Source organism: Syngnathus scovelli, chromosome 7 (genome assembly GCF_024217435.2).
Source record: "Syngnathus scovelli strain Florida chromosome 7, RoL_Ssco_1.2, whole genome shotgun sequence".
In the NCBI taxonomy this organism is placed as follows: domain Eukaryota; kingdom Metazoa; phylum Chordata; class Actinopteri; order Syngnathiformes; family Syngnathidae; genus Syngnathus; species Syngnathus scovelli.
Genome location: NC_090853.1, coordinates 11,284,385 through 11,312,313, shown reverse-complemented (window position 1 = coordinate 11,312,313; position 27,929 = coordinate 11,284,385). Strand labels below are relative to the sequence as shown.

General features: G+C 42.1%; 2 protein-coding genes across 6 annotated transcripts in view; both read right to left on the bottom strand.

The window, feature by feature from the left end:
* Positions 1-170: 170 nt before the first annotated feature.
* septin4b (septin 4b) lies at positions 171-22,685 on the bottom strand. 2 transcript variants are annotated; one of them, XM_049725483.2, is made up of 12 exons: positions 22,406-22,685; positions 20,118-20,125; positions 5,383-5,479; positions 5,183-5,269; positions 4,744-4,867; positions 4,523-4,657; positions 4,014-4,131; positions 3,821-3,922; positions 3,286-3,382; positions 3,025-3,187; positions 2,690-2,789; positions 171-1,199 (listed from the first exon to the last, which is right to left on the bottom strand). In XM_049725483.2, the coding sequence occupies exons 1-12, from the start codon at positions 22,458-22,460 to the stop codon at positions 1,131-1,133; spliced, it is 1,155 nt and encodes a 384-aa protein (XP_049581440.1). In that variant the 5' UTR covers positions 22,461-22,685; the 3' UTR covers positions 171-1,130. The 2 variants fall into 2 exon arrangements, with proteins under 2 accessions (XP_049581440.1, XP_049581439.1); XM_049725482.1 differs by lacking the exons at positions 20,118-20,125; positions 22,406-22,685 and adding exons at positions 5,718-6,050; positions 6,682-6,921.
* Positions 22,686-23,477: 792 nt separating this feature from the next.
* The window catches only part of limk1a (LIM domain kinase 1a), a 32,827-nt gene continuing 28,375 nt past the window's right edge, over positions 23,478-27,929 (bottom strand). For all 4 annotated transcript variants that reach the window (XM_049725469.2, XM_049725472.1, XM_049725470.1 and 1 more), the window contains 4 exons: positions 27,692-27,860; positions 27,526-27,581; positions 26,777-26,934; positions 23,478-26,609 (listed from right to left, as the gene is read on the bottom strand). In XM_049725469.2, the coding sequence (XP_049581426.1) occupies positions 26,441-26,609; positions 26,777-26,934; positions 27,526-27,581; positions 27,692-27,860 (552 nt within the window). In that variant the 3' untranslated portion in view covers positions 23,478-26,440. The remainder of the gene's footprint in view (positions 26,610-26,776; positions 26,935-27,525; positions 27,582-27,691; positions 27,861-27,929) is intronic.

The window sequence follows — 27,929 nt, the reverse complement described above, 5'->3', positions numbered from 1 at the left end:
TTAAATAAATGACCATGTATGAAAGGCTTTTTTTTTCTTTAAATGACCATGCATAGTAAGGTTTTTTTTGTGTGAAAATATAACCATATATAGGAAGGCTTTTATTTACAAAATGACCATTACGTATAGTAAGGCCTTTTTTTTTTTTAAATTAAAGAAATGATCATGTATTTCAAATTATAATTGTATTTTTATTAGCGTTGTTTTTTGTTAGTTTTTTTGTTTTTGCATATTTTCCCCGGTCTTTCAATTTGCATTTATACATTATAACATAAATATACTTGAAGCATGAAATAAAAAATTAACTACAATATGTGACACAAAAGTAAATATTGCCAGGACAACAGGACGTTGTGCTGAATTACAACAACATGAGGTTTGTAATCACATTGTTCTGAGTACTAGCATTAAAAATATTAATAATATAATGCACGAAGATAATGAACTTCAAATGACAACGTTAACATTTGTCATAAAACGTGAGCTAGAAATTTAAATTCCAAAGTCCATAATTAACCATTACTGTATTAGATATTGCTTCAATGCAAAATTGCTTCAGTGTGTCTGTACGTATGTATGTAGTTAGGATTTTAGCCATCTGCAAATTCACTACCACTTTTTGAATAAAAATGCTGAAATAAATGCGTCTCTAATAAAATTTTGAGAGGTGCACGTTTAAGTGTTGCCACTAACAAAACACGGTGGCAATTTCAACTTGAAATCAAATTCATCGACAATTTCCATTCATTCAACTCATACAAAGCAGGTTAAACAACAATGTTGCAAAATAGTTTTCACGAGATAATCTGTAGAAAAAAATATTTTTCGGTGTTGAATAAAGAAAAGACATTTCATATATTTATGTTGACTTATCGTAATAATAAATAAAAATAACCTGCACCAAAGTAGAAAAAAAAAAACAATGTCCAAAAAATGTTTGACAGTTTCAAGAGAAATTGATTAATTTAAATTTCTGAACAAGTGTCTCTTGTTTGTTGTTGTTGTTTTTACTCAATGATATTTTATAAAGTGGAGCATTCTTGCTTCATCCTGCCGAGTTCATGACGGGCACTGATGAGGTTGATGAGGTTGGGATGGGGGGTGAAGGTTCAAGCGGGCGACGCAGCATGTCAGTAGGCGTCCTTCCTGGTGTGCATTTGGTTCTGAATCCTCTGCAGCATCTCTTGCATGCGCCGCAACTGATGGGACACATCACAACATTACGCATTACGTTACACACACTGGTGGGCATTAAAAGTCACATCCAATCAATAAAGCACTGCGATTCCAATCACATGACCTCATCGACCGCCACACTCAAGAGCTGGTGGGTGCCAGCACCCAATATCTTTACATAATGCTTGATTTTGATAGTATAATGCTATTTGTCAACACAAAAACAAACAAAGGAAAGATAACAGAAATAATAGTGTATTTTTATTATTTGATGGAATAAATTGGATCAGGTGTGATAAAATAGAGCTAAGTGTAACATCATCTTCTGTAATTGACGACAGCGTTAAGTAAACAGTGAACCTCCACTAGATGGCAGTTCATTGTTTACGGTATTATTTTATGGTTTTACGTGTTGCCGCTGTAGCAGTTGTTTGAGGATTGTAATTAAAGCTATGGCAATTTCTGCTAACGTTTGTCAGACAAAAATATAATAAATATTCAATTGAAAAGAAGGTGAATTTCTCTTATTTGAAGAACTATGTGAGGAACATTGTGATGTTATGCTATAATAAACATTTTTATTGTAAACTTATGGGATGGGTAAAACTATTTATAGAAGCATTTACGTATGATCTTATTATATTGTGGTGGTCCAGAACTTATCGCTGGCATCTGGCCAAACCCTTGTACTGCCAAAATCAACCCATTCAGCATGTTCATTCAATCATGAATAATGAATGCCTTGTCAAAGAGCACAAGCCATTGTATACATGAATGCATTGTAAAAAAAATAACATACGTGTGGTGTGGACTGACCTAGCGTGTGTAATTTGTAAAAATTATTGTACATTTACAAAAATCTTGACAAGAGAATTTAGCCCGAAACCATCAATGTGCAAACTTCACCATATGCTGCTGTTATTATTGTAGGCTGCATTATTGGAGGAGAATTGGTGATACACTTCGCATTAAGTTAATTTTATTCCATTGTATATGGATTCGACTTATTTTTTGTGATTATCTATGCTGAAACAACTATCTAATCACGCCAATTGCAAATGTGACCAAAAAAACATGGCGAGTGAGAAAAAGAATGAGGACCAACGAGAACACAGCAGATGGGAAACTGACAGGGGAGTGCAACCAAGTATGACCAGTCAGAAGATAAACAGAGAGATTATAGCTTGTAACAATATGGAGAGCGAGAACAAACAGTGAGAATGTGTCCAATATGAGGAGAAACAGAGAAAATAAAGTGAAAACAGTCATGAGAAGTCAAAGAAGTGGCCAAGCATCAACAAAGCAATCTCATTTAAAATGTTTGCTGCTGAAACATGAGCTGCAATAGCGTGAGAGCCGAGGACCCTTAAAGGGCCTCGTCCTCCAGATGGGAGCGGGCCTGGCCGTGGCTTCCGCACTCCATCTCAAACGCGTGCGGTGCCCGATGCTCGTGATCAGCGTGCCGCTGCCCGGGAAGGAGCGGCGACTCCGTTTGGGGGTCACCAGGCCGTACCTCTTCGTCTTTTTCCCGAATCAGCTTTTCCGTCTGACTGTCAGTGACGTCGCCCACTGCTGGGATGGGGAAGTCGGTGCCGCTCTCTCTGGTTAGCTTACTGGGAACACACATGCACACACGTACAACATTAAATTTGGTTGACATCTATGTACACTACCTCTTTTGGGATGTTGGGGTTTGGACTGAAGTCTCAGAATGAACCTCAAATATAAATATTCTATTTCCTGATCTTGATAAAGTCTATCATTAGCCAAAAAGTAAATCTTCTCAAAGCTCTTTTTGCAATCGCTAAAAATGTTAATCAACATTGTTCCAACATGTTTGCATCATACTTGCGGTTGCGCTCCTTCACAACCATGCGAGTCATATTCTGGATGCAGTGGGCTCGGTAGTTCTCGTAGTGGGTCTCCCGGGTCACGTCCTTCAGGTCCTGCATGTGACTTCGAACCAGCATGTTCCTCAACTTCACAAAGTCACAGTGTGCCGAGTTCTCAACTGCAGAAGGACCAATGCGAAGATGGCAACATGCTCAAGCTGCACGTGGCACATTTGGTGTCTCAACTTTGAACTTGGGGGGGAGGGGGGTTCCTTACCTTCGACGATCCCCCAAGGGTACAGACGACCTCGCACCCGCTTGCCTTTGGCTTCTACCACTGTGTTGCTGCCGATTACGGCAAATGGAATGCTGTCCTTATTGTGGGAATAAGTAGAATGAATGAAATGTTAGGACAAAAAGGGCAAAAGTGTTGGGAAACCAGGCCTCGTTGCAAACAATCCCTTACTAAGTGATAAATGCATCCCAATACTTCTGTCCGTACAATATAAGGTCACCCTCTATTTCCTCTGTCGTTTCTGCCTTTGCAATATTTTCGAGAGACTGCTGCAAAGACACGACACGCTTCACGGCATGATGAGCCCGCGCGAAGGGAGCCGGAGGTGGAGGCTGACTCACAACTGCTAAATCAAGAGGAGCTCAACAAGGTCACGCTCCTGTTTTATTTCATTAACCACCAACGTAGCACTGTCCTAACGTCACATCGTGTGGATGGATCATCGTCGCAATGTTCAAAGTGAAGAAAAAAAAGTATCTCGTTGTGGCTGCTTCAGCACAAATGGTCTCACTCTCACCTTCAACTCTTGATCTTGCTGCTTGAAGTCGTCATCTTCATCAGAGTCGCAGTCGGGGAACTGGTATATCTTAATACCATATAGCTCGATCTCTTCTCTAATCTACATCAAGTAAAGCCAACAAAAGCATTTTAGCCGCTAGGTAGAAGCCCCAGAAATATCAGTCATGCAAGAGAGAGCTCAACGGCCCCACCTTTATTTTTTTCTTCTTGACCTCACTCGGGGTGAGCGTGTCTGCTTTGGCCAACACTGGAACAATATTAACTTTCTCGTGCAGGGCTTTCATAAATTCCACATCCAGCGGCCGAAGGCTGCAAAACACAACACGAGTATGAATGAAGTAAGTCTGTGAATGCAGCAGGGAGGAGGATGATGATTCACTGTTGGCTTGTGCAATGACCACCAGTTGTCAATAGAGGGACCAGTTTCACCGCCGCTGTGACTGAATCGCCCCTGAAGTTTATGCTTTGAGGTGGTCCTTAAATACACATTATGGCATGATTCGAAAAGAAGAAGAGATTAACCTGAAGACAATTACTCGAGTGGAAACGCTAGTGACTGTGTACTGAAGCTGAGGCATTCATTTGTAATCATGTCGGTCAATCAGTGGCTGTGACCAAAGTGGGTCAAATCTGATCCATTCTCGGAGGGCAGATTAAAGGCACGGTCGTCCCTGGGAAGGGCGCGGCGGCTTTCTCGTACCCGTGGCCGAAGGGGGAGATGAAGTAGAGGCAGCAGTGCACTCGGTTGTCTTGGATGTTTTTGCGGTTGAGGCCACTCTCATCCCTAAAGTATTGCTCAAACTGCTGGTCGATGTAGTCTGCCACTGGCTTCCAGCTACAGAGGAGACAAGCAGCTAACGAGCACGTGCCCAACAAACAGCCGAAACGGACAGTGTCTGTGTCTCTGTGTGTGTAGTATACCATTCCGTGTTGTTAACAGCATCGCCAAAGCCGGGAGTGTCTACAATAGTCAGCTTCAGCTTGACTCCTTTTTCTTCAATATCAACAGTGTGCTTGGTGATTTCCACCGTTTGCATGATCCGTTCTAAAGAATGACACAAGCACAAACAACAATGTGCTGGTAAGTAACAGCAGCGCGCACTCTGGATTTCCCAAACATTCCAATTCACAAGTGGATTTGCCATCCAATAGCACCAACTTGGCACTTTTTGCTACTGGCAAAACAAGGTCAACAAGGTGCCATTTATCAAACCTTATTCCATGTTGAGACCATCTGATTGACCTGAGGGTCACCCGTTAATAGAGCAGATTTACTTTTGCTACCTTACTTCCATTTGAGGACACACGGCTGAAAATTAAAAGGAGGAATAATAATTGAGGCGGTGCTGTGCATGGTCACCTTCAGCATTGAGCAGTCTCCTGTCTTTGTATAGATCTGTGAGGAAGAGACTGTTGACCAGGGTGGATTTTCCCAGGCCAGACTCACCTGGAAGCATAGGTCCGTTCAGAAGGAGAAAACAAGCAAGAAAATACCCATTGAGATTTTGTGCTGGGTTTATGGTTAAATGTTGCTGCTGATTAGTCGAGACTAGACATTACCTGCCACCATGAGTGTAAAGTCAAATCCTTTCTTGACCGACTTGCGGTGCACTTGGTTGGGGAGTGTTGCAAAACCTACATATTCCTTGTCCTGATCCTGAAAAGAAAAAAAAAAGAAATTAGGACGCACTGCATTCAGAGAATTGGGCACTTGAGTGGGTTGTTTCATGGGGTCTTTTGGTGACAATGTTTGGTATGTGAATAAGTCAACACAAGCACAGCGGCACCAGCAACACAAAGCAACAGTCACTTCCTGCCCCACCAGAACAACAGTCAGCTTCTAAACTACACACACACTGATGCACACACACACACACACACACTCGCTATGTTACCTCATTATTGCTGTAAGGGTCAAAACGGGCCCACGGACTTTTGGGTCGGGAGGGACTGATGGGAAAGGGCAAGTCAAAGTCCACGCTTGGCGGTAAACTGGGCTCGCAACCTGACTCCAACTGGGCCCTTCCCGCCACAGGGGGGCGCAAACCAGACGGGGTGTGAGGGCGCTCTTGGCCCTCAGCTTCCCCGTCTGCATCATGAGCCTCTTGGCCATGATGGAGCTGCTGTGGACTGTGGTCACGCTCATGTTCAAGGTGCTCATGTTCTACATGACAGCAGGGCTCTTGCAAAATGTTCTCCACTTCTGAGTCATCGGAGTGGCTGGAACGCTAGACGAGTTGGGGGGTTGAATGAGGAGGAACAGAAGGGGGTAGATGAAGGAGGTGGTAGATGGCAAGTGTTACTTTTTGAGAGGAGGTAAAGTACAAAGACTTTGCCATCTTACTAAGGCAGGCACAGTGCTGGGAATTTCATGATCAAGCATATTTACTTCTGCGCTTTTCAATGCACTTGTTCATTCAATTAGTTAAAGTTCAATATTCATTTCAGGTTTTTTTCCATGCTATACGTCCGAGTTGCAGTTGACGTACAGTCTATAGAAGGCTCACAAATGCTCGTGTTCGGCTCCAGTTACCAAAGACTGGTGGCTTGCTGGCTGCCACTCAACCAAGATGAATAATGTAGCGGACACAAGAGAGCCATCAGCCCATTTCATCTCGGCTACAGAGTGGCCCATGTGATGACTTGCACGCACATTAACATATTATCGCTGAGTCATTAATAAAGGTTGATTTGCTCTATTTGTAAAAAGGCTTGATGTGTGATCAACACTCAGGAGACACTTGATTATGTGAACCGACACAATCAAATGAGATCCGATATTCTTGTGTCTCGTTTTACTGATGTAGAATTTGTTCTCGCATTGGCAGTGTAAGTGACGAGGCAGGCAGTGAGCGGTACCTGGTCAACATCAAGTTCCCCACTTGGATGTGGGGGTACGGGATAGGAGTCCCGCTCGTCTGATGACGACGGCATTTCATGGTCACTGTCCTCCATTGCAAGTGGGGCTAAAGTGAACTCTGCAATCTTCAACCAGAAGGGAGTATGTTCGTGGAATGGTTTAATACGGAACAGAAGGGTCAAGACCACATGGTTGGAGAACCAGGAATTGAGTGAGAGTATCATGATCGGGCAAAACGGAGAAGAACAAAAAGGAAGGTGGAAAAAAAAAACATCATTGACAATATATAAACTCTCTCCATAGTCTTGTCATTTTGCAGCCATCCACAGCTTTGGGGCATGTGGTGCAATTGACAGTTGCACTCTTTAGGAAATGAGTGACCTGCTTTTCTGTGCTACAACCACAGCTGAGCGATCAATGCCCAACACACTCAGTCGTGTGACCTACATACATACAAACATGGATTTGGTCAAGCCGAACGTAAACATAATTCATATTTACTGCCTGCTAATTTAATTTTAGTGCACAAACAATCCATGCTGTTCACACATAACACCCTTGATGTAGGTTTCTGCTATTCAGTAAAGATGAAAACTTGAAAGATCAAAGTAACACCACAACAAATAAGATGACCCAATCCTGCTCACCCTCCGTGCAGAAGCAGGCGCTTTCTCACGCAGGCTACTGAAGATCTACGAGAGCCTTCGAACTTCTGTTTCGCTTCCCTCCACAAGCTTCTCCTCAAGCAGGAAACAGGAAACGGAGGTATGAGCCTCAGTATTTATACATTGCCACCACCGGATGTCGCGTCCTACATGGCCATCGACCCTCTCGGCACCCCCGGGATACCGATCACACACATTGATGAGATCCATCACTGGGGCAGTGTCCAATACAAACATCACACTTTGCCGTTATCACACACACCGTGTTATTCAAATGAGCTACTAAACCCATTTTTTTGTTTATTCATGAAGTCTAAATTATATATTACAGGGATGCTAATGAACTTACTAATTAAGTGCATGAATTACTTACAAACTATTTATATGCCAACATAATCGTGTAGGACATTAACAATTAAGGAAGCGCTCATTTGTATGGAAATGTATGCCACACTTTTCTAACATTGTCTGACTTGCAAATGTGGGTCGTCTTCTATTCCAGCCTCTTCTGTGATATACAGGGATCGAGTCAAAATTCACACAAATGCGTTTGTGTTTAGCTCACACTGCTCAAACAAAAAAAAAAAAGATGCAGTGACCAGTCAGCACTTTTTGTTGCAGAATAACAAAACGCTTAATTGTTGTTAATTTTTTTCTCATTAAAATAAACTGTGTAAATAATTACACCAACTCAATAACACACATTTTAAAACTCAATACTCATTTCTCATGTTAAGCACGACACGACCAGAACAAACCCAATGCCTCAAACTAAGGGCAACATATCAGGCTCAACAAAGCAATTGAGCAAGCAAAACCTGAGGCACTTCACAACAAAAGTCTCCACAATGTTCAAGACAATATTGACAGCAGTCATCACATTTAGAATGGACAAATTCAAACTATCTAATCAGAACGCAGGCAACAACAGACTCCCACTGGGGCCAGTCTCATTGGAGACATGGACCAATTAAGCTTTCCCTACTTGGAGCAACTGGCATTTGAGCTCCACTTAATAATGAAATGGCCTAATTTTGTAAGTGATTAATGAAACACTTAATATTAGATGCTAAGTATGTTTCTGTTCAGGAGCTCAGGCCTAAAAAAAATATCACGACAATAATAGAAAAAAGGGTCTTCCTATTGTTGTATGCTGCTCATATTTGATCGAACGAACCTAAAAACAAAAATTGGTAGTCAACAATTCCACCTCAACACCACAAAGGATATCATGTAACGATTAAAAGTAGTCAACTGCTCATCCCAGGAAATCCATGCCCTGAATCCAATTAAAATGAAATGGACCACTTTCTTCTTAAATACTTCAAATCATGGAAAGAGGCAGTGACAGAAATCTCATAGGTACCCCGTTGACCATGTAGAAAACATTCACAGTTGAATGGAAACTGTTTTAGTTGCAATCAGAGGACAAACTCCATATTTTCTTGCATTTTCAGTTCCCTTAGGCTTAATCGCCTGGTGTCCCAATGGAGAGAAGAGACGTGGAGCATATAGAAATGCTATGATGGGACTCCCACACGGGCCCTGAGAAACAATGGAGGGACGAGAAGCCCAATTCAAAAATAAACCACTTGCGAGGTTGACTGCGGTGCCTTGTTACTGTTGGACGGTGGCAGTGGGCTTTTGCTGCAGCGCTGCTGATAGACGATGATTTGTGGCAGCTCTCAAGGGGAGGCCCACATCTAATGCTCCTTTCTATGACATGGGAAATGCAAGCAGAAGCTGCCAAAAGTCGTTACCCAACTATATAATATGTTGTTAGTTTACGTCTGCGATGAAAGCAGTTTTCAGCTCTGGAGCAAACGCAGTTGACTGACTCATTTGCAATCCCACAACAATAATCACGATACTACGCTTCAGTGCGTGCTAAATTATTGATGGACACCGGCGATACGGTCGCTATTTGATGTTTACGACTTTGAGACAAGAATGAGCTTCCAAACAGCATCAGGAACAGAAATCTATGAAGAATTGCTTTATGAAAACAAAAGTGGGAGTACACAAGCTAAATGCCAGTGAGGTCTTTCTCTTGTGGCGAGGCCAGCGGCAGGTGCACAAGTCAGCCATGTGCGCTCTGAGTGAATGCCAGCGTTGTTTGAAAAGCACCAGTAAGTCTCTGTGTGACGTCAACCTTCACAATCTCTCCAGACTTTATGTACAATCTGCCTTGCAAATCAAATTAAGAACATATAGGTGGTGTGATTTTCAATTTCTGTTACGGTTCTACATTTTCAAACAATCATTTTAAATCAACAAAAATAAGCATAAAACTAAGGAAAGTTTCATCGTATCAGAACGCAGCAGCATTCCCCTACAAAGTCTAGCACAGACACCCCCAGATGGCTGTACCAGGCCCAGAGTAGCACAGTAACTACGTATGTGTGTGTGCTCAAAGAGAAGAGGTGACGAAAATAAATATTTAATACTTCCAACATTCATTTCAGAAGATCTGTGCACTTTCCATTTGGGTTTCATGAGTTTTGGAAACTGGTTAAAGGAATCTATGTTGGACAAGAATGTACTCTTGATGCAAGATTACAATAACAAAACTGGCAGGACACATTAGACAGAAAACAATGCATGACAACCAAGTGCTTTTGGGACAATTTCAGCAGAAGTGGTTTGGCAAGCTCTAATTGTGTATTTATCTTGTTTGTTTAAGCGCAAAGGGTCAAGCACAGCAGTAGAATTCTGCTGAGGATTCATTTTGAACCCATGGGAGGAAGAACCAAAAGCAACCTGATCTCAATCTTGAGAGCTCCTTTAAGTGCGCCAAGTGTGCTGCTGTAATAACTAACATGAGGTGCAACACAAATTGGACAGTCAGCAAAAAAACAAAAAAACAAAAAAACAAAAACAAGCAGACATGTTGCTAAAAGCACTGTGAACCAATCACACTACTTTCTGACACAAACAAAGAAGTGACAGTGACGTAAGAGATGAATGAAGAGGAGATCTTACTTCCGGTCTACTTTCATCCTTATCTGGCCTTCATGACGGTGATTACCGCAGATTGCCTAAAAAGGCTGACAGTGCCCACACACACACGAGAACTAACGCACACCCACTTGGGTCCGAGATGGAAAAGACAGTGTCATTCTGTGTCTGCGGCTCTGGGGATCATATTGCAACTGGCTTACATTGTAAGATGATGTGGTCCGGTTCCAAGACAGCAAAGGAGTTCCACTGAACCGCAGCGAAACCCTCAAGTGGCAAGTGCCAATGTTCCAATATGCACCTCTTTGATTATCGAGTTTGTGGGACTCATTTGGAGCTAAAGCTCAGCCTTGTCCATCCTTCCAAAAGGGAGTGTACAGGAAATGGAGGACAGTGCCACCTGCTGCTCAGAAGTTGAAAGATGTGAAAGATCCCACTTTGCTTCAGATGTCAGTGTGAAAGTCGTCTGCATCTGAGCATTGGGCAGTATGCAGTACTTACATATGAAGTATGAAAACCATGCAGACAACACATTCTCAGAGTGAATAGCTTGTGTAGATGGGATCTGCCTGGCTGCAAAGTATACAATGCAGTGGATGTGGATGTGCTCTCCACTCAACTTCCACCACCTTTGTAGGAACACAAATATTGCTTTACAATAGCAACAAGCCGGGAGACTAGAATCTCCCTTACTTACACTTCCTACACTTCCTGCTCTATTCTATCAAGATCACACAGTGGCATTCCTGCTGGAAAGGTGCTAAAGCGTTTTCTCACATTCACCCCCCCAGCCACATATTGTGTATGGAGAGAGGGGGGGGGGGGGGGGGGGGGGTGCTTCCGCTTGATGGCTAAAAGGTCTTATTGAGATTAAACGGGGTGCAGGCTTTGTTTTTTGAGTTTGAGTCTATCCATCTGTGGATTGTTGTGGCCTAGCCTGACACGCACATGCACCCTTCCTGCCGAGTGTGATCACCTGCCAGCACACAATCTGTCTAAGGCTCATTTACATCCTTATCCAAAGCGAGAATAGCAAGGCCGGCCATCTGAACTCAAGGCATGAACTGCAATTTTGAATGTCTTGCTATTCTGACTGCTTTGCACTGCACTGCACTGCATCATTAGCAGAAGCATGCACAGAATGTCAAATGGCACCGTATGCGTTTCAAGTCAATTCTGATTAAATTACCCTACACCATACACATGCAATTTTATAACTTTCAAAGTTGTTTGAGTTCAGCATGTCGGGATAGCTAGTAAACCTACGCAAAATTAAGAGAACTAGTTGGCTGCAACAAGCAGAGATAAACATCTCTGCTTGGATGATTTATGCAGGGTAGGAGTTGAGTGAGAACTTCACCCATCCAATTGTGAACTATTTTAAAAACAACAACTCAATTCGTTGTTAATTTACTACCTGACTCAAGGAAATATAGGGGGCAACCCCGGTTATCACTAGTTGGTTCTACACAGTCCAAATGCCTGGCTGACTTTATAATAACATCTGTAGTGTCTTCAATAGTGATAATATTCAGGGAAGCGGAGCCTGGGAAAAGAAACACCCTAGGAACAAAAAGTAAAACATGCAAAAATACTGTAAATAATGACATAAAGTTGACTTGCTATGGAGAAAGGAAATCAGTGTGCTGGTGAATGGCCTGACTTCAGCCTTTCCAAGCAGCCAATCCAAGTCCTATGTTATAACAACACAAAACCACCTTGTGTAACGTCTTATCACAATGTGGCTGACGAGAAAAAAAAAAATCAGTCTCAGATCTTGCTGAAACAGTGTGTGAATTGTACCTCGAGCAGATTCAATATGAGCAATTACATCAGTGTCTGGAATGAGTTTCCTGCCTCGCAAAAGGTGCCAAGTTGAGTGGAAACAAACCCTAAGCAGCTCAATTATTCTCACATTCATTACTTTTTCATAAGCAGATTAGGAACCTGCAGTCAGCAGTCCTTAGGGCAGGCAAAGATGGAGGTTTACAGTTCATTACATGTGAGGAACAAAAGTTCCCCTCAAGTTTGCTCCACATGTAAAACCCACAAAGAAAAGCGTATTAGTGAAGCTAGAAAGCAAAGGTTGAGCAACTCCATCTAGAGTACCAACTGTTTGGGTTAAAGTTCATCTCAGGCTCTAAATTCACCCATAGGTGTGAATGTGACTGCAAATAGTTGTTTATAATCACAGAGTATTCATTCCCCCACTCTCATCCAAAGTCACATGGGATACGCCCTGCAAGATAAGTGGCAGACAAAGATACTGGAGAGGAATAGATGCGTCCAGTGCGCAGGTTTTACAGCAGCCATTGGGCTTAATGCTTTATTTCACATGTTTGTGTGGAAGTGGGCTGCTCCACCACTAAGAAGTCTGCACCAACAGTGGTTTAACAAGCTGCTTTCCACTAACATCTAAACGGTTGAATTCCATATGTAGACTATTGTTTATTTGAAAACAACATCTGTCTTCCAGAAGCAACCAACATGTCCTTATAGTTCTCAGCCACCAAGAGATTCTCACAGCCAAAATGTTGCTATTGACAGAGTGTATCCGGACATTGACAAGCTGAATGAGATAAACTACTGGTAAAAAAAAAAAAAAAAAAATCAAAAAGAGTGAGATGCCAATGGTTATTCAGCTGAATTGGGACAGTGAGCCTTCTCTTGCTAAGATATACGTTTAAAGGATTAATTGTTTGGCAGGGACGATGGCACCATGGCTGGTTATGTGAAGGACAAATTGAAGAGGTTTCAGACTCAAAATTGAGAGAAGAGTGGGAAAACAGTATTCCCCTTTGGCGTTACACACACACACACACACAACTACCCCTTTGCAAGTATGACCCCAAAAGGACAAAAATGAGTGACTTGCCAATGAAGAGCAGCCATAAAGCTCACATTCCATACTTTAATTCAACCCTCCAGTTACAAAGTTAAATATGGCTGTAATGGTCACAATATAAGCCAAGAGGACATAACTGGAAGGAGTTTTACAAAAAAAATGTTCTTTGGTATATAGCAGCACTGTGGCACTTTCAGAACATCCCACTGATTTTCCAAGTGCTGTACAAACACTATAAACTAAAAGTAGCATGTTGATGTCACACACAGTGGCTGGATCCAACAGTCAAGCTTCAACAATTCAATACAAGTAAAGTATATGATAGACAAAAAAAAAAACCACAAGCCAAAGCAGATTTTTTTTTTTTTGAAAACGTTAATAGCAATGTCATTTTTCGACCCTGATACTGCACGAATGAGCCACAGAGCAACAGCTGGTACACTAATCTGACGGAAGCTATATTGGGTACCAGCAGACCATATGTGACTGAGGACTGATTGCTTAGCTTTAGGTGTGATCGTTTGTGTGTCTGTGTGGCTCTAAGTTCTACTCCAGATGTGCACTGTTTTCCGCGTATCTGGTATAAAGACAGTCACTTTATAAAAGACACCATGCTAGTAATTCCATAACTGGCTTGATGAATTAGGAGGCTGGTGGTGTTTGGCAATCTGCTTACTTGGATGGGGAGAGAAAAGTTAAGTTAAATTCAAAATCAAATTGGAAGTAAAGATTGCACCACCTAATCTTCATGGTATTTGCAACTTGCTTTGAGAGGTATGGTTGCCTGAAGGGGTCAAATAAAATAAAATAATTGTGTATATCATTCAAAATCAATCCATTTCTGAAGTTGAAAATAGTCACTCTGAGGGGAATTATTGGTGGGTAGTCACACATTGCAGTGAGACATGGGAACGACTGGTTTGCCCTCATAAATTCAGATGTGAAAATGCATCATTTCACAGAGCTACTTTTCCTACATGTTCTCTTCCACTATTTGAGAGCAGGAATCTGATTGCTGACCTTAGTTGGAATTCTCAGGCTAAATCTAATAATAGCTTACACACTAGCAAGCGGAAGACTTTCAATTCAGCACCCGGACTCTGTTCACCAGTCCCTGTTTTTAGTTTGGCTCAAGGTGGACAAAGTTGTTGATGAGAAGTGAAAATGTCAACGGGAGCAACATTTTCAACCTACTGGACTACTCTACGACCATACATGATGCTGCTGCCCCTGCTGGCGCAAATCCCGGGGAGACTGGGCGGCAAAACAAGAAAGTCGAGTGAGATAGAGGAGGGCTGTGCAACACTGACTGCTCTTTCAGAGGAGTGACACAAGGCTTTTGTCTGTACAACCACTGAAAAACAAAAGCGCTACAGAAAATTGTGATAAGCGCTTGTTGCAGATCAGTTGAAATGTTATCTCACAGGGCAACAAAAGATAGACAATGTCCTGCATTCGATAAATGAGCACTTGTGTGTGTTTAGAGTGGTCCATTCACAATTGCTACAATTGCCTAAATTAGGTTAGTGTTATATGGTGAAAATAGTCATGAGAGATTAAAATGTCATTTTTTTCTGATACTTGAAAATGAAAACAAACCCTTTGTGATTGTGAATGCTGATTAGCCACAGTAGACTAAATCATTGGGTGCTTCGATCAACAGTTCATTGTTCATTCTCAAACCATTAAAGATTGTGGCCTACATTCTCCTGTCCAGTTACTGGAAAAACATTCAAAGCATGGTCCAGCTGCTATCAAGAGCAAGTTTCCAATTTTCTTTCTTTCTTTGTCAAAAAGACACTTAAAAATACACAAAATGCCCAGAAAGTGGTCTGTCCTCAAAGCCCATAAAATGTTACCCATGGCAACCGGTTGACCTGCTAAAACTACTGATTGTTTTTCAACTCTGCTTCCTTCAGACTGGGAATCAAAAGGAGACTAGAGAGGTTTTCAAACAGTAAAAATAAGGAAGTCATTAGCTGCTCATGGCACTTAAACACAAGAGGTGGCGCTTTAAAGCACTCAGTAATAGCTAGCCAAGCTCTCTATGCACACTTATTTGGCGGTTTGCAAGGCGAACAAACTGCACACATGCAGGCAAAAAATGAAGTCAACACCTGTCATTAAAACTACCACACGCAGTGCAGCAGCTAATGAGTATGTTATTTTCTGGAAGACACACATATTTAAATAGAGCAATTATGGTTTGGTTGGATCACAACTAAACTGAAATGAAAGCAGCTGCCTCCTTAGGGATTTGAATTTGAAGTTGACAAAAAAAAAAGTTGAGTAGACAAAATGTGATTAGCGATCTTAGATTATGGAATCTTTTCTTGGGTAAAATTGTCTTGCCTGAGTACTGTCCCGTCAAGGTAGTCCTGGAACAGCAGCCTGCTCTACAGACGGTTAAGTCATAAACATTGCACAACCATCCTAAAATGCATAAGTTGAAGTGACAAATTTGCCACGTAAGCATAAAGTAGCTGACTGATGGAAAAAAAAAAAACATTTTTTTGTTCCTTCTCATAAATCCGTCACTTTAAATGGTAACCCAAACTTTATTTAGGGCGTTGAGGGTGGAGACACTTTGAAAGAGATGAAATCCTGTCGTGGTTTTAGCGTTTGGAAAAAAAGAGGTCAACACAGGCCACAGGTATGTGAGCACACTTACGTGGACATTAAAAAAAAGCAACCCTCAAGCCCAAGGGAGTTATCACTAGAAGTGACAATGAGGATTTTGGAGAGACCCTTGCGCTCGAACAGAAGATGCCAGCAAAGCCCAAGAGGAGAAGAAAACCAAGTTCACCGAAAAAAGGAGAGAAGGAAGGGAGGGCCGGCCGGCCGAAAAACGGAACAAGTGAGGCAGGGGCCACGTCTGCTTTGATCTTTCAACGAGACCCATATGTTGGAATTCTCAACACATTCTAACGCTTCCTTCCATATGATGCTAACATAAAACATGAATCAATACCCAGATAATTTGAAAAATAATCTTGTCGTGGCCTCTCTGCATGTCAAGGTGATCTCATTGACATAGCGACTCGTGCTTGGATGTGACACCAAGGGCAGCGCTTGTTTTGCCCGTGTTGTCTGTCAGCTGCTGGTGCCGAGGGTGTCAATACAACAATATGGCAAGCTAAGCAGCACAACAGCATGCTTGACTCATTTTCCCAGTATGACAGAGTTCGCCATTCCTTTTTCTACACCAAGATCTAGGACGAAGACAGAGGTCAATTAGTTCCCCGTCTTATCAACTGGGAGAGAAGCGGACGAGACGATTTGTCGCCTGGGGACATAAACATCTTCCACTACATCTCCGCCATCTCTTCCTGCTCTTCCTCTCGGCTTGCCTGGCATTTCCTCTGACCGTCCTGAGGCATCAAGGGAGCATCTGGACATAGTTTCTTCGGGGAGTGAAAGGAGCTGCAGCTGACGACTGCCTGGTCCGAGCACATCTGACTGTAATCGAACCAGAGTAAACTCGTAGATGTACACTAAGTGTACTAAGTTTATAATATGGGAAAATGTAATGTAAACTACGTGATTTCAATTAATCAATTGAAATACGTATGTCAAGACTACAATGAAAGACCGTGCAGGAATCTGAATGAAAAATATTATTATAATCACCATCATCATTGTTATCAAGTTAAAGTAAATGCTTACTGAATACTGACAAACAAAATGAAGGTTCCCTGATTCACTGTGACGTGCAGCTGCATGATTTTGCTATAGAGAATGCCCGAAAGAATATGTATGATTTATTTATTTTTTTTGCTGAAGTTTGTACCAAACAGGCAGTCTGCATCTTTTTGTATAATACTGTATTGCACTTTTATGTTAACGACATGTAGCATCATCCAAGATCTAAGATAGGGATACTAGAACTCGAAATTTTCCACAGCTGGCTTTCAATCTCTTGTCAAGTGCTGAAATTGTCTATCCATCTCTCAGCGCGAGCTCCACGTTCCAGGCCTAACAATTTAGAACTGAGTGTAATTCCAGAATGTTTAGAGGTCACGAATGGAATTTGACTATAAATATATTCTATAAATACTTGAACATTGTGAGCTTGGACTGTGGGTGTGAAGGAAAGAAAAGCACAGTGAAGGTGTAAATTTCAATGTGAGGTCATTTCCACCACAACCTCAGAAAATATAAAAAACAGATTCTTGGATCTTTGAACTTCTTGTGATGTGTGAGGAGTGCATTGTTCTTTCATACTGTGTGGACAAGTTGGGGAGCTTCTATTATGACCTCATGCAGTTTATTGCTTTCTTTTAGACTGCAAATTGGGTTTGGTAGAAAAGATGATGTGCTTCTTCTCTCATTTACTCATTTGTGCTTTGCTAACTGAGCGGTAGGAATCAGTTGGGGGGCCATGGGAACTGGGCTGGGATTATTTATAGCGGGAGGGGGGCTTGGCAAGAGCTACATCTTCTGTATGAGGCTTCGCAGGAATTTCCAAGGTTGCCCTCTGACCAGAATTTCTACTGAGTGCTGAGGCTAGAATAGCTCGGGCTGGAGTGGGACATCTGGATTGATGAAGACATGGGGACAAGAAGCTTGAGTGGACAGAATGTTGAATCTATATTATTAATTTCTTCTTACACTTGCATGACAGATACCAATGTTAAAATTATATTTAAGGAGCTTGCCTGTCTAGGTAATACAGTTTTTTTGTGAAATGATTATGTGTCTGAAATTTCTAAATTGGTACAAACTTGAGGTCTGTTTTTGACCTTTGATCTAACAAATTTAAAAAATAAAAAGCAGTCAAACGTAGAAGGGTTTAGGGATAGAATCTTCTGGTTGGTAGCACACAGACAGGATAGTGCAATAGTTTTGGCAAATGTCTTGACAAGAAGAGTGAACACACAAGTACGCCCCCCCCTCTTGAAACATTCATCTTTGACCATGTCCTTGTTGTTACAGTGGTGGCGTGTTCATTGAAGTGTAGCGTGCTTGCTCCCTAACCCGATTGTTTGTCCTTTCATCAGAGTGCAGGAGCCCACAGGGCCGGCTGTCAGAGCCAATGCCACAGGCCCAAAATCCCAATGCTAACAGTCTGCATCGCTAACTGCACCACTGCAGTTGAGTCGGGACTTGCTACAAATATGACCCGACGTATGGAGAAACTGCGAGTTGTCATTTGACAAACTCTTGAGTTGTTGCAGGAGTGTGGTGTGTGAATGATCATTTCCTTGGTTTAATCATAGGTGGCGTTTTCCTCATAATCAACACTGGCTGTGGCTGTGTGTGATGGCTCAGCGATGCAATGTCAGTGACGTTCAAAGGGTGTGGTGTCGCATTTGTGTAAATTCTGCTATTCCAGTTTGAAGGATGACTAATGGTCGACAAGTACAAATACAGAAAAACTGGTGTAGACAGGGAAGATTTTGTTAGCAAGCTAATAGGCTAATAAAGTCCAAGTCTTGTCTGGCATATATATCGAATGGACTGTAGTTTGGATGCTGTGGGCGGCAGCAAATGAAGGCGGAGGGAAGTTAATGGATAGTTGAGCAAAAGCCACAGCGGAGCACATCACTGTGAACGTGTGGCAAAGAGCACAGACAACTGCTGTTCTTCTGCATGTTTTTCACTTCAAAAGCTGGCAAAAAGCACAGTGTTATGTCTCTGGGACCCCCGCTCACTCAAACCATTGCAGACTGTTGCACGTACAACTAAGTTTGTGGAAAGAGTGTGGGGAAAGCCCTTTTCTTTTTCAGCACGACTGCGCTCCAGTGCACAAAGCAACATCCAAAGCCAAGCTTGGATGAGTTTGACAACCTGACCCCAAGCCCATCAAACATCTTTAGAATCAACTAGTGCCAAGATTAGCAGTGAGAAGTGTCCACAAACAAACTAAAACATCTTGTAGGAAATCCATAAAGCCCCAAGACCAAATATTTTGTTCCTGTCACACAAAGTAACGCATGTGTGTTTATTGCTGTGAGGCTTTTGAGGACATGACAACCAGCCACACCCACAATTCTGGTTTTCACCCACTGGTTGACTGGTACAGGAAAGGGCACCTCCATTACGTCCGGCTGGATTGAGTGATTGCTTTCAGAGGAGAGATGTTTTGTTTAATGAGAGAGCATCTGTTGAATTCATCTCGACTTGGACATCTATTTATATAACCAAATATAAAGAGCAAAGAGTGTCACACTGTCATGCGAACTGACTGAGTGCAAAAACAATAACTTTTCACTGCTTATTTTATGCAACACCAAAAAGAATGGAACTAATCTGGGTCCACCATTCAAACCACGTCGGCCAGTCCCAGAGGACGTCAGGTGAAATCTAAACTAAACCCTGGACTGGCCAAGGTGATTTTGATGGGCCATTGAGTTGGAATGCTGTAAACTGACTAAAGCTAGCATATTAGCTAGCGTTCCTTGCTCAGACACGGCCGCTTAGTCACAAAGCGTTGTTATCCAGCTGAGGAAAGAGTGCGTTTGTCAAAGCCATATAGAGCGGCTCCTCTCCACCCACCTGCGAAACTCCTACGGCTTAGAAAAACAAACACCCCCCCTTTGCTACCCATCCAGCTCCCAAACACAGCTGTCAAGCTTTGACATCATGGAGTGAGGAAGCGGGTGGGGAGGGCAGGCTTGACAGCCAGGTGACAGTGGGCTGCTACCCACTCCAAAGATGACCACCCAACTGCAACACTGCTGGCTGTCTGAGTGAACTATAACCAAATATACAACAAGTCAGCAAGAAGACAAACTCAGCAGACACACCCACAAACAGAATGTCACCTTCTCTAATGAGGAACAAGAAAATCTGGGCTTTGACAACACACCTTTGTCAGTTGAGGCAAATACATACTTTGGTTGCAAAACAATTACAAGACTTGGCTATCATTCAGTGTTAAAGAGTGGCAGGTTCAGTCATTGCCATTTTTTTCTGGCCATTTTTTCTGGCCATCAAGCGGCAGGATTAGGGAAAAATCTCTTACCTCCTCATCTGGTCAGGAGTTGGAGCAGAAATAGATTTGTGGATCCACATCCAAAGAGTTCAGCAACATGGGATGAGAGCAGAAACATTAAGTTAGCAAAAAGTTACGTAGTTTGCAGGAATAGATCAAATATTTTTTGTTACTTGAAGTAGTTTCAAAATACTGCAGAGGCAACATAACATTTTGTGCAAGTTGTCATTATGTGGAGGCTGGTCGATGAACTGCTTTGGCCCCACAGAAATATCACCACTCAAATGCCACTTTGTGATAGCTGGCAGGCATTGTTTTAGCGGCATATACATTTATTAAAGCGCCCGCAAGCATCATTTTCATTTTTGAAGATGACATGTAAACCAAGTGAAACATACGACCATCATACTTGCCAACATTTTATAAGCAACACCCAACACATGCGGTGCACATGACATTCCACAGCTGCTCTACGGTGGCAATTTGCTCGGCTTGTTTCTTTCTCCGCCTGTCCCTGCGTCGAAGTACATGTCCAGATCCTCCACCGGCGATTCTGTCAAGCAGCCGCAGACGGCATGCAAGGATGGTCTCATCTTGGAATGCTGCTGCTCACTGTGCCACCAGTCCACACTGATCTCTCTCTCTCCTTAATGGCTGCCATTTCCAGCAACGCTTCGGTTTTTTTTTATAAATGATTCCAGCTAAAAGCAAATGTGTTGCTTTATTTATGTAGAGTTCAATTTTTGATTCAAGACCACTTTCTTGATTGCAAGTGTTTTCTGGCAGGTAGATAGAAAGATTCATGTCTCAAGTGTGGAACTAAATGTCACATTTAATCCTCGTCAAAACGTTGTTTTCTGGAGTAGTAGTCCCAGCCCTCTTAACACACCCAAAAGCCAGACATGTAAAAACTAACAATTCAACATACCACTAAGACGTCAAATCTTGAGGCCCACAAAAATGAATTGGCAGAGAAGAGAGATGCAGACATAAACATGAAACACACTTTGAGTCAGCATTTCTAAGATGTAATCTCGTGATCATGTGAACCTCACTGATGTAACTCAATTCATAACATTAAAACAACCAATATTAACTAAGCGTTTATTTTGTGTCCATCTCCATCATGACTAACCGATGCAAATCTGCAGAAATCTCTGCCCACACTTTGGGTTCCAGCTCTGTTCATCTCCCACATTATCCTCCATCCAACCATCACCTACCTCCCTTGTACGTTTCAGCGTGACTCGGTCCGCCCCTGCATCATGAGACTTCTCATCTACAAACAACTTTGCCTTGCTTAAGGACAGTAGTAAGGAAGTTGACTAGGATTTCTTCAATGACTAATTGGTATTTGTCCTATAAATTTGCTCATACTTACAAGGGGTTGCACAACTTCAAATTTGAAGTTGACACAAATTTGTAGACCTCATCACCATTGCCACTCACACCCACAGTTGACACTTATTGTAAAACTGACACATAAACGAAAGAAAATTAAACATTGTATACTCAAACACCTAGATATTCCACCAAAGCATTCCACCAGCGATCATGCCCGATTTTTTTAATGTACAAACACCATATTGGACAGGCCAACTAAAATGAACACAAACATTACAGCAATTCCTTTAACAAAGATGGAAGCTGGGACACAAACAAACAGAGCATACAACAATACTGAGAGGCATTTATTCTGCTCTGCGGGGACTATTGCTAGACATTCATTTGGGACCTTCTCTGCCTCAGTGCTGCCAGCACATGGCTCTAATTCATGGTTGCCTTTGTAGTATAGCCGACTGTGAAGCCATATTTAAAAATAGCTTCGAATTTGCAACATAGCGGAGATTCACTATACATGGGAGGTTTGTCTTCCCAATCAATTCATCAGAATGATCACCATGAGTCATTCAGAGCAAACAAATTGGGCTCAAATCAAGAACAGATCTTATTGTACTGAGTGATGCTACCAGCAAACACAACTCTCTTGTGTTGGCGATGACTGCAGAGTCTTTCTGCACAAGCAGAGCCTTTCTGCACACTTGTACAATATCCCACTGCAGCCCTGAATGTTGCAGTACAGCTTTGCTCTCGGAATAGTTTAGTGTGCTGAACGTCGCGCTTACTCTTGCATAACTGCAGGGGGATTACAGGGGGAAAGTGCCATGCTTTTTGAGGATTTGGGTAGGGCAGACTGAAACACCTGAATAATGATGACAACAGTCAACAGTACCCAAGGAGCGTTGACTCATCGTTGGCCCCCGTAGTGACACCATTTAAAGGGATCATTAACACGAGACGGGCAATCATTCTCTTACCGTGGTTGAACATCACGGAACGAAGAAGGCGGCTGCGGCTGGACGAGTACTCCATCGCGTTAACTTTCACTTCAACCTTCTCTCCCTTTTTTTCTCTCGTTTTCTTCCTCTTCGTCGTTCTTCTCACTCGTTTGTTTTGTCGCTCCAAATACAGCCGTAAAGAGCTTGACACTTGTCGTGTCCGATCAGACAAACCCGTCCTCTTCGTTTCTCCTTGTGTGCGTGCGTGCGTGCGTGCGTGCGTGTGGAGTCTTGACTGACTTGCTCGCTTGCCTTCTGCAGGGCAAATGACGTCACGGGACACAGGCGCTCGCCGCAGCTGCGTCGGAATGAAAACAATTGCACGTGCACACGATACGTGAAGCGTCACGTGCACACGCATGCAAAAATGTACCGGAGAAAATAAGCGAATACGTGTTTTTGGATTATCATTATTTATTTATTTATTTTCAAGTAAAACGTATGTTTTTGTAATCTGGCAGCAGGTTGGGGGTTCATAGAGCTCATACATTGGTTTATTGATTACATATAATCATTTATTTATTGAAAATATAAAATAGTGGAATAAAGTGATTAATGATCATAAATAGCAAAAATGCAAGTCAATTTTTAGTAAACAATTGCTCATCTTTTACTTAAAATATTAATTTATGTTGTATTTAACGTATCTATAAAAGACCTGGCCCATCTGTTCTAAAAATCAATTGCGGCCCATTTAAACAAAATATGAAAATAAATCAAGCGTCTCAGTCAAGCCACGGCGAGAATCTGCAAATTGCGATGAAAAATCGCAGTGCAAAAAGCACCCTGTGAGGTGCAACAAATTAAGTTTTTTAAATAGTGACACCTTGTGGTTGAAGTGAAGTATGGCTGTTCTCTTATTTTTGTTGTTTGGTACATGGAGTGTAAATAACTGCAAATTGTGTTGTCATTTGGGAGAGACTCCAGCGCACCCATGACCCAGGTCAAGAAGTGTATATAAAGGAAAAGGATGGACATCAGAAACAATTACAATATGTTATGTATGTAGGCATTGGTGATGGCATTGTTATTAGAAATCAACACTCACTGGTTTCATTAAGGAGCAACAATTTTATTTTAAGCCGTGACAACAAGTAAAATGAAAAAATAACACTCGTCTCCTCAAGAGTCCGAATGTTCACGCTCAGGATTTAAAGTGCAGAATTGTTTTCACAGCTTGTGTAAAACTTAAATAAGACAACAAAAGAACTAGAATATTAATATATCAAAACTTGAGAGTGAAGCTCAGGAAAATATAAATATAAGCAAAGGACAAGGAGAAAATCTTATATAAACATGATATTCAGCCCACTGAAATCAGGCTTGCGTGTATGATACAAAAAAACACAAACAAAAAAAATCAGGAAATCAGGTCATTTTCAAGTGTTGGCAAGGCTAGCTTACAACAAAGGCACAGCATTGATCAGAGGTATTGATCCTTTGCAAAGAAGTGCTGCGGCAACATTCTAATTGATCATCACATCGTTCTCACCGAGACATCATCGACATGCTCACATAAGAATTAAGAGTTAGTACACTGGTAACACATCACCGTGGAATGGTTTGCTGTAAATAAGATATTTTGAATAGGAAGCGACTTGATCACATGCTCTTTACATCTGTTAATACTGTGTTCCGGATCGACTTCATGGTTAAAGAAAACCAGGAAATTGACGGCCCTGAGCCAAAAGACTACTGAAGAGGCAAAAGTTCTACTTTGGGCAAAAGATGATCAGTGATTGCAGACAAGCCATCAGACACGACACACAACATGATTGACAAAGGACCACTGAGCAAGGCAGCAAGCAGAGTTGGGACATCACATCCTTGAAGAAGCTAACACAGGACAACTCTATCCTCTGTCGCATTCAAACTGGACATGCATATCTTGAAAGTTTAAATCCTACTCTATAATTTTCACCACAGATGATCAATCAAAAATTTGCATGAAAGATGTAAAATGTTTCATTTTAATAACCAAGTCCAGTTAGATTACAAGAGGATAGATTTTCCTGTACGTTAACATATTAAAAGGCTCAATCAGTGTCTTGCATCATTTAATCAACCTGAACTGACATTTCCTTATTATCACAAGTAGCCCAAAGAAGGAAATAAAAAAACATGGCTTTAACCAGCCATTTGGTAAATATAGTGCAAATGAAAATCCATACAAAAGATTTCAGTGGTTTCCATATATTTATATATAAAACAGATGCTGTTTAGTTTACTATCTATTTAAAAATGTTCTTTAACATCACAATATTCAGGCTTAGAAGGCAAACCAACTAATAGCAATTGTACCATGCAGCTTGTGTGAACATAAGCCAGAAATAAAACATTTGAGTTTACAGCCAAGAGATTTAAAAGGTGCAAGTGAGATTTTTTTGGGGGGAAGCGATCATTTCCAAGTGGTGCGATTGTGCACATCATTGCAATTGACATGAGTAAAGACACACAATATAAAGTGATATTTACAGACAGAATTTACATGTAAACAATAAATAAATGAACAACATGAAGATATACTGGATACAGTATACATTACTATTTTCCATCCATCTTCTATACCGCTTGTCCCTACGGGGGTGCTGGAGCCTATCCCAGCAGTCATTGGGCAGTAGGCGGGGGACACCTTGAACTGGTTGCCAGCCAATCGCAGGGCACACAGAGACGAACAACCGTCCGCACTCGCACTTACGGACAATTTGGAGTGCTCAATCGACCTACCAAGCATGTTTTTGGGATGTGGGAGGAAACCAGAGTGCCCCGAGAAAACCCACACAGGCACGGGGAGAACATGCAAACTCCACACAGGGAGGGCCGGAGGTGGAATCGAACCTACACCGTCCTAACTGAGGCGAACGTGCTAACCAGTGCGCCACCGAGCCACCCATTACTATTTTTGCAATTCAAAATTTGAAGGGTGTTTGAATATTCCACATGGTTAGGGGGAAAAGCTTCGATGCAGTTAATTCTGAAGGAGCAGTCAACCAAAAACTGAAATACACATTGCAACAGCTCAAGAAATCAAATGGAGAGCAGTGGAGTAACAATCATCTATCAAATGCCAACACCCATAAACCGCAATCAAAACCTTCCAATCTCCATAATTGTAACTAAAGTTGAGCCAGCCAATACAAATATGGCAATGATGCAAATACGTATAGAAAATATGTCTTTACATGTACAATATTTAACACATTTACAATGTTGCCATCTATGTACACTTTGAACATTAGAATACTGAGGATGCCACATTACCAGGGAGTAGAGATGCTAAGGACTATACTCAATTTAGCCATAATCATGTGTGAGTGCGTGTGCGTGCATGTGCGCGCGTGTGTGTGTGTGTGTGTGTGTGTGTGTGTGTGTGTGTGTGTGTGTGTGTGTGTGTGTGTGTGTGTGTGTGTGTGTGTGTGCGTGCGTGCGTGTGCGTGCGTGTGCGCACCTCAGAGTTGAATCAGCGCTACACAATCAGCATTAACAGTTCCGGGACATGATGAATAAGAATGAAGCCAAAATGTACAGCCATGCACTCTCTAGTCAACGATAGAGGAAATTTTAAATTCAACTGGGTTTGTACACATTATGTGACAAACAGGACATGTGACTAAATCAAGGTAGCAATGCTTCCTGTAGAAGTCCAAACTTGCTGCCTAAGTCACATCATTATCTTCTCTAGTAACTGCAAATGTAAATCTACATTATGCAAAGGGTGGAGCTATGATTTGAAGGTGGATGCTGATTGCATACGTCATGCTCTACATGAGTGTCATGTGCAGCAGAATCCGGCTTGTCATAGTGACAATCTCTCCACTGGACTTAAGACTATGTGCGCTCATCTTGAACAAGTGGCTTTTCAGATGCACGCTTGTGCCCCTGAGTCTACTTGCCAGGCCTGAGCCAAGCTGTACGTATTGCATCTGCTTGGGGCGTGGCCCGAGTTACAAGACACGATTCCGTCGCCGCAGGGGGCAGACCGTCACTTGGACCCTTCTCCTGTCCCATCATGCTTTACTCTCGCTCATCAGGGTGGATGTGCAGGCCGTTCTCGGACCGAGTGATGCTGTTGTTCTCCCAGAATGCCTTGTGCAGCTGTTCCACTTCAGACACGAGCGGCAGGCCCATGTCCAAGTGCATCTTCAGATTTTCCAACCATTCCTCCAGTTTGGTAAAAGCCGGGCTACGGAGAAAGATTAGCAACACTGAATAAGAACGCCAATTGTGTCATCAATTCGGTTACGCCGCGTTTAGTTCCAACTAATACCAGCGGATGAGCTTAAATTTACACCTAAAGAGAGGAAGGCATCACATTTTGTCTAAACTGTCCCGTTCCATGAGTTATCTGACCGTTTATCAGCGTCGAGGTCACAGCACACAGCAGCAATGGGGAAGAAGGCCGTGGGACAATCGGGAGGACAGTAGTGCTCAAGGAAGCCCGAAACGTTCAGTCCAAAGTCCACTGCCCTGGGGAGGTAGTCTGGGTCAGCGTTGACCCTGCCAATGATCTGAAAGGCCACACAAAAAATAAGAGTGAGCATAAATGAAGGAATTCTGCCCTTCTGCAGCTGTGCGCAAATAAAACCTCCAGACCAAAACTGATTGTTTCCAGCAGACCATGGAGGCATTTTGCCTTCCTGGCAGTAACCAACCACATGAGACAACTTTTAGCGTTGATGTAATACTGTCCCCTTTGGTCATATTCTGGAGTCTTTGAGCAACTCATCTGTGCCCAGATGAGGTTAATGGAGTGTGGCCAGGGAAAAAAAACACACTAGTTGCATCACTAGCAAATAGTTTTGAGGGCGTGTGGCCAGAGAAAAAAACACACTAGTTACATCACTAGGAAATAGTTTTGAGTTCTTTGGAACTTTTGTAAAAGGTTTTCTCAAACACGAGTGAATGATGAACAAATACGCATTGGGATTCTGGAGAACTTGACTGTGAGCTCGACTTGGTAGAAAGTAGACAATTGTTTGGGCCTCAAATAGATTTACATGTAGAAACATTGAATCCCTGATCTGTATTAAAACTAAAATACATATCAGAATTGCCTCCCCTACTTTTAATGCACAACACAACAATGGAGGATAACTCACCTCGCATAGCATAATACCGAATGAGAAGATGTCCACCCTCTCATCGTAACTCTTTCCTGTGAAAGCAAAAGAACAAATCAGATTAAGTCAAGAGTAATTATTTGTCATGTATTTTTATACTATGCCTCAATAAAATATTTTAAAACATTTTTCTCCACATACATACCATGGATCATTTCAGGTGCCATCCAGTAAGGGTTCCCCACCACGGTGTACCTCTTCCTGCGATCGGGCCTCTTCAGACCCGGCAGTTTACCCTGCGAAAACTTCTCTTCGTGTTTGTCATCCACCATGAGTCGGGCCAATCCAAAGTCTGCCACCACCACCGTGTTGTTCTTCACAAAGACATAAAACATGTCCTCTATTCAATCTTTACTGACGAATCATAGATTAAATAAATGAAT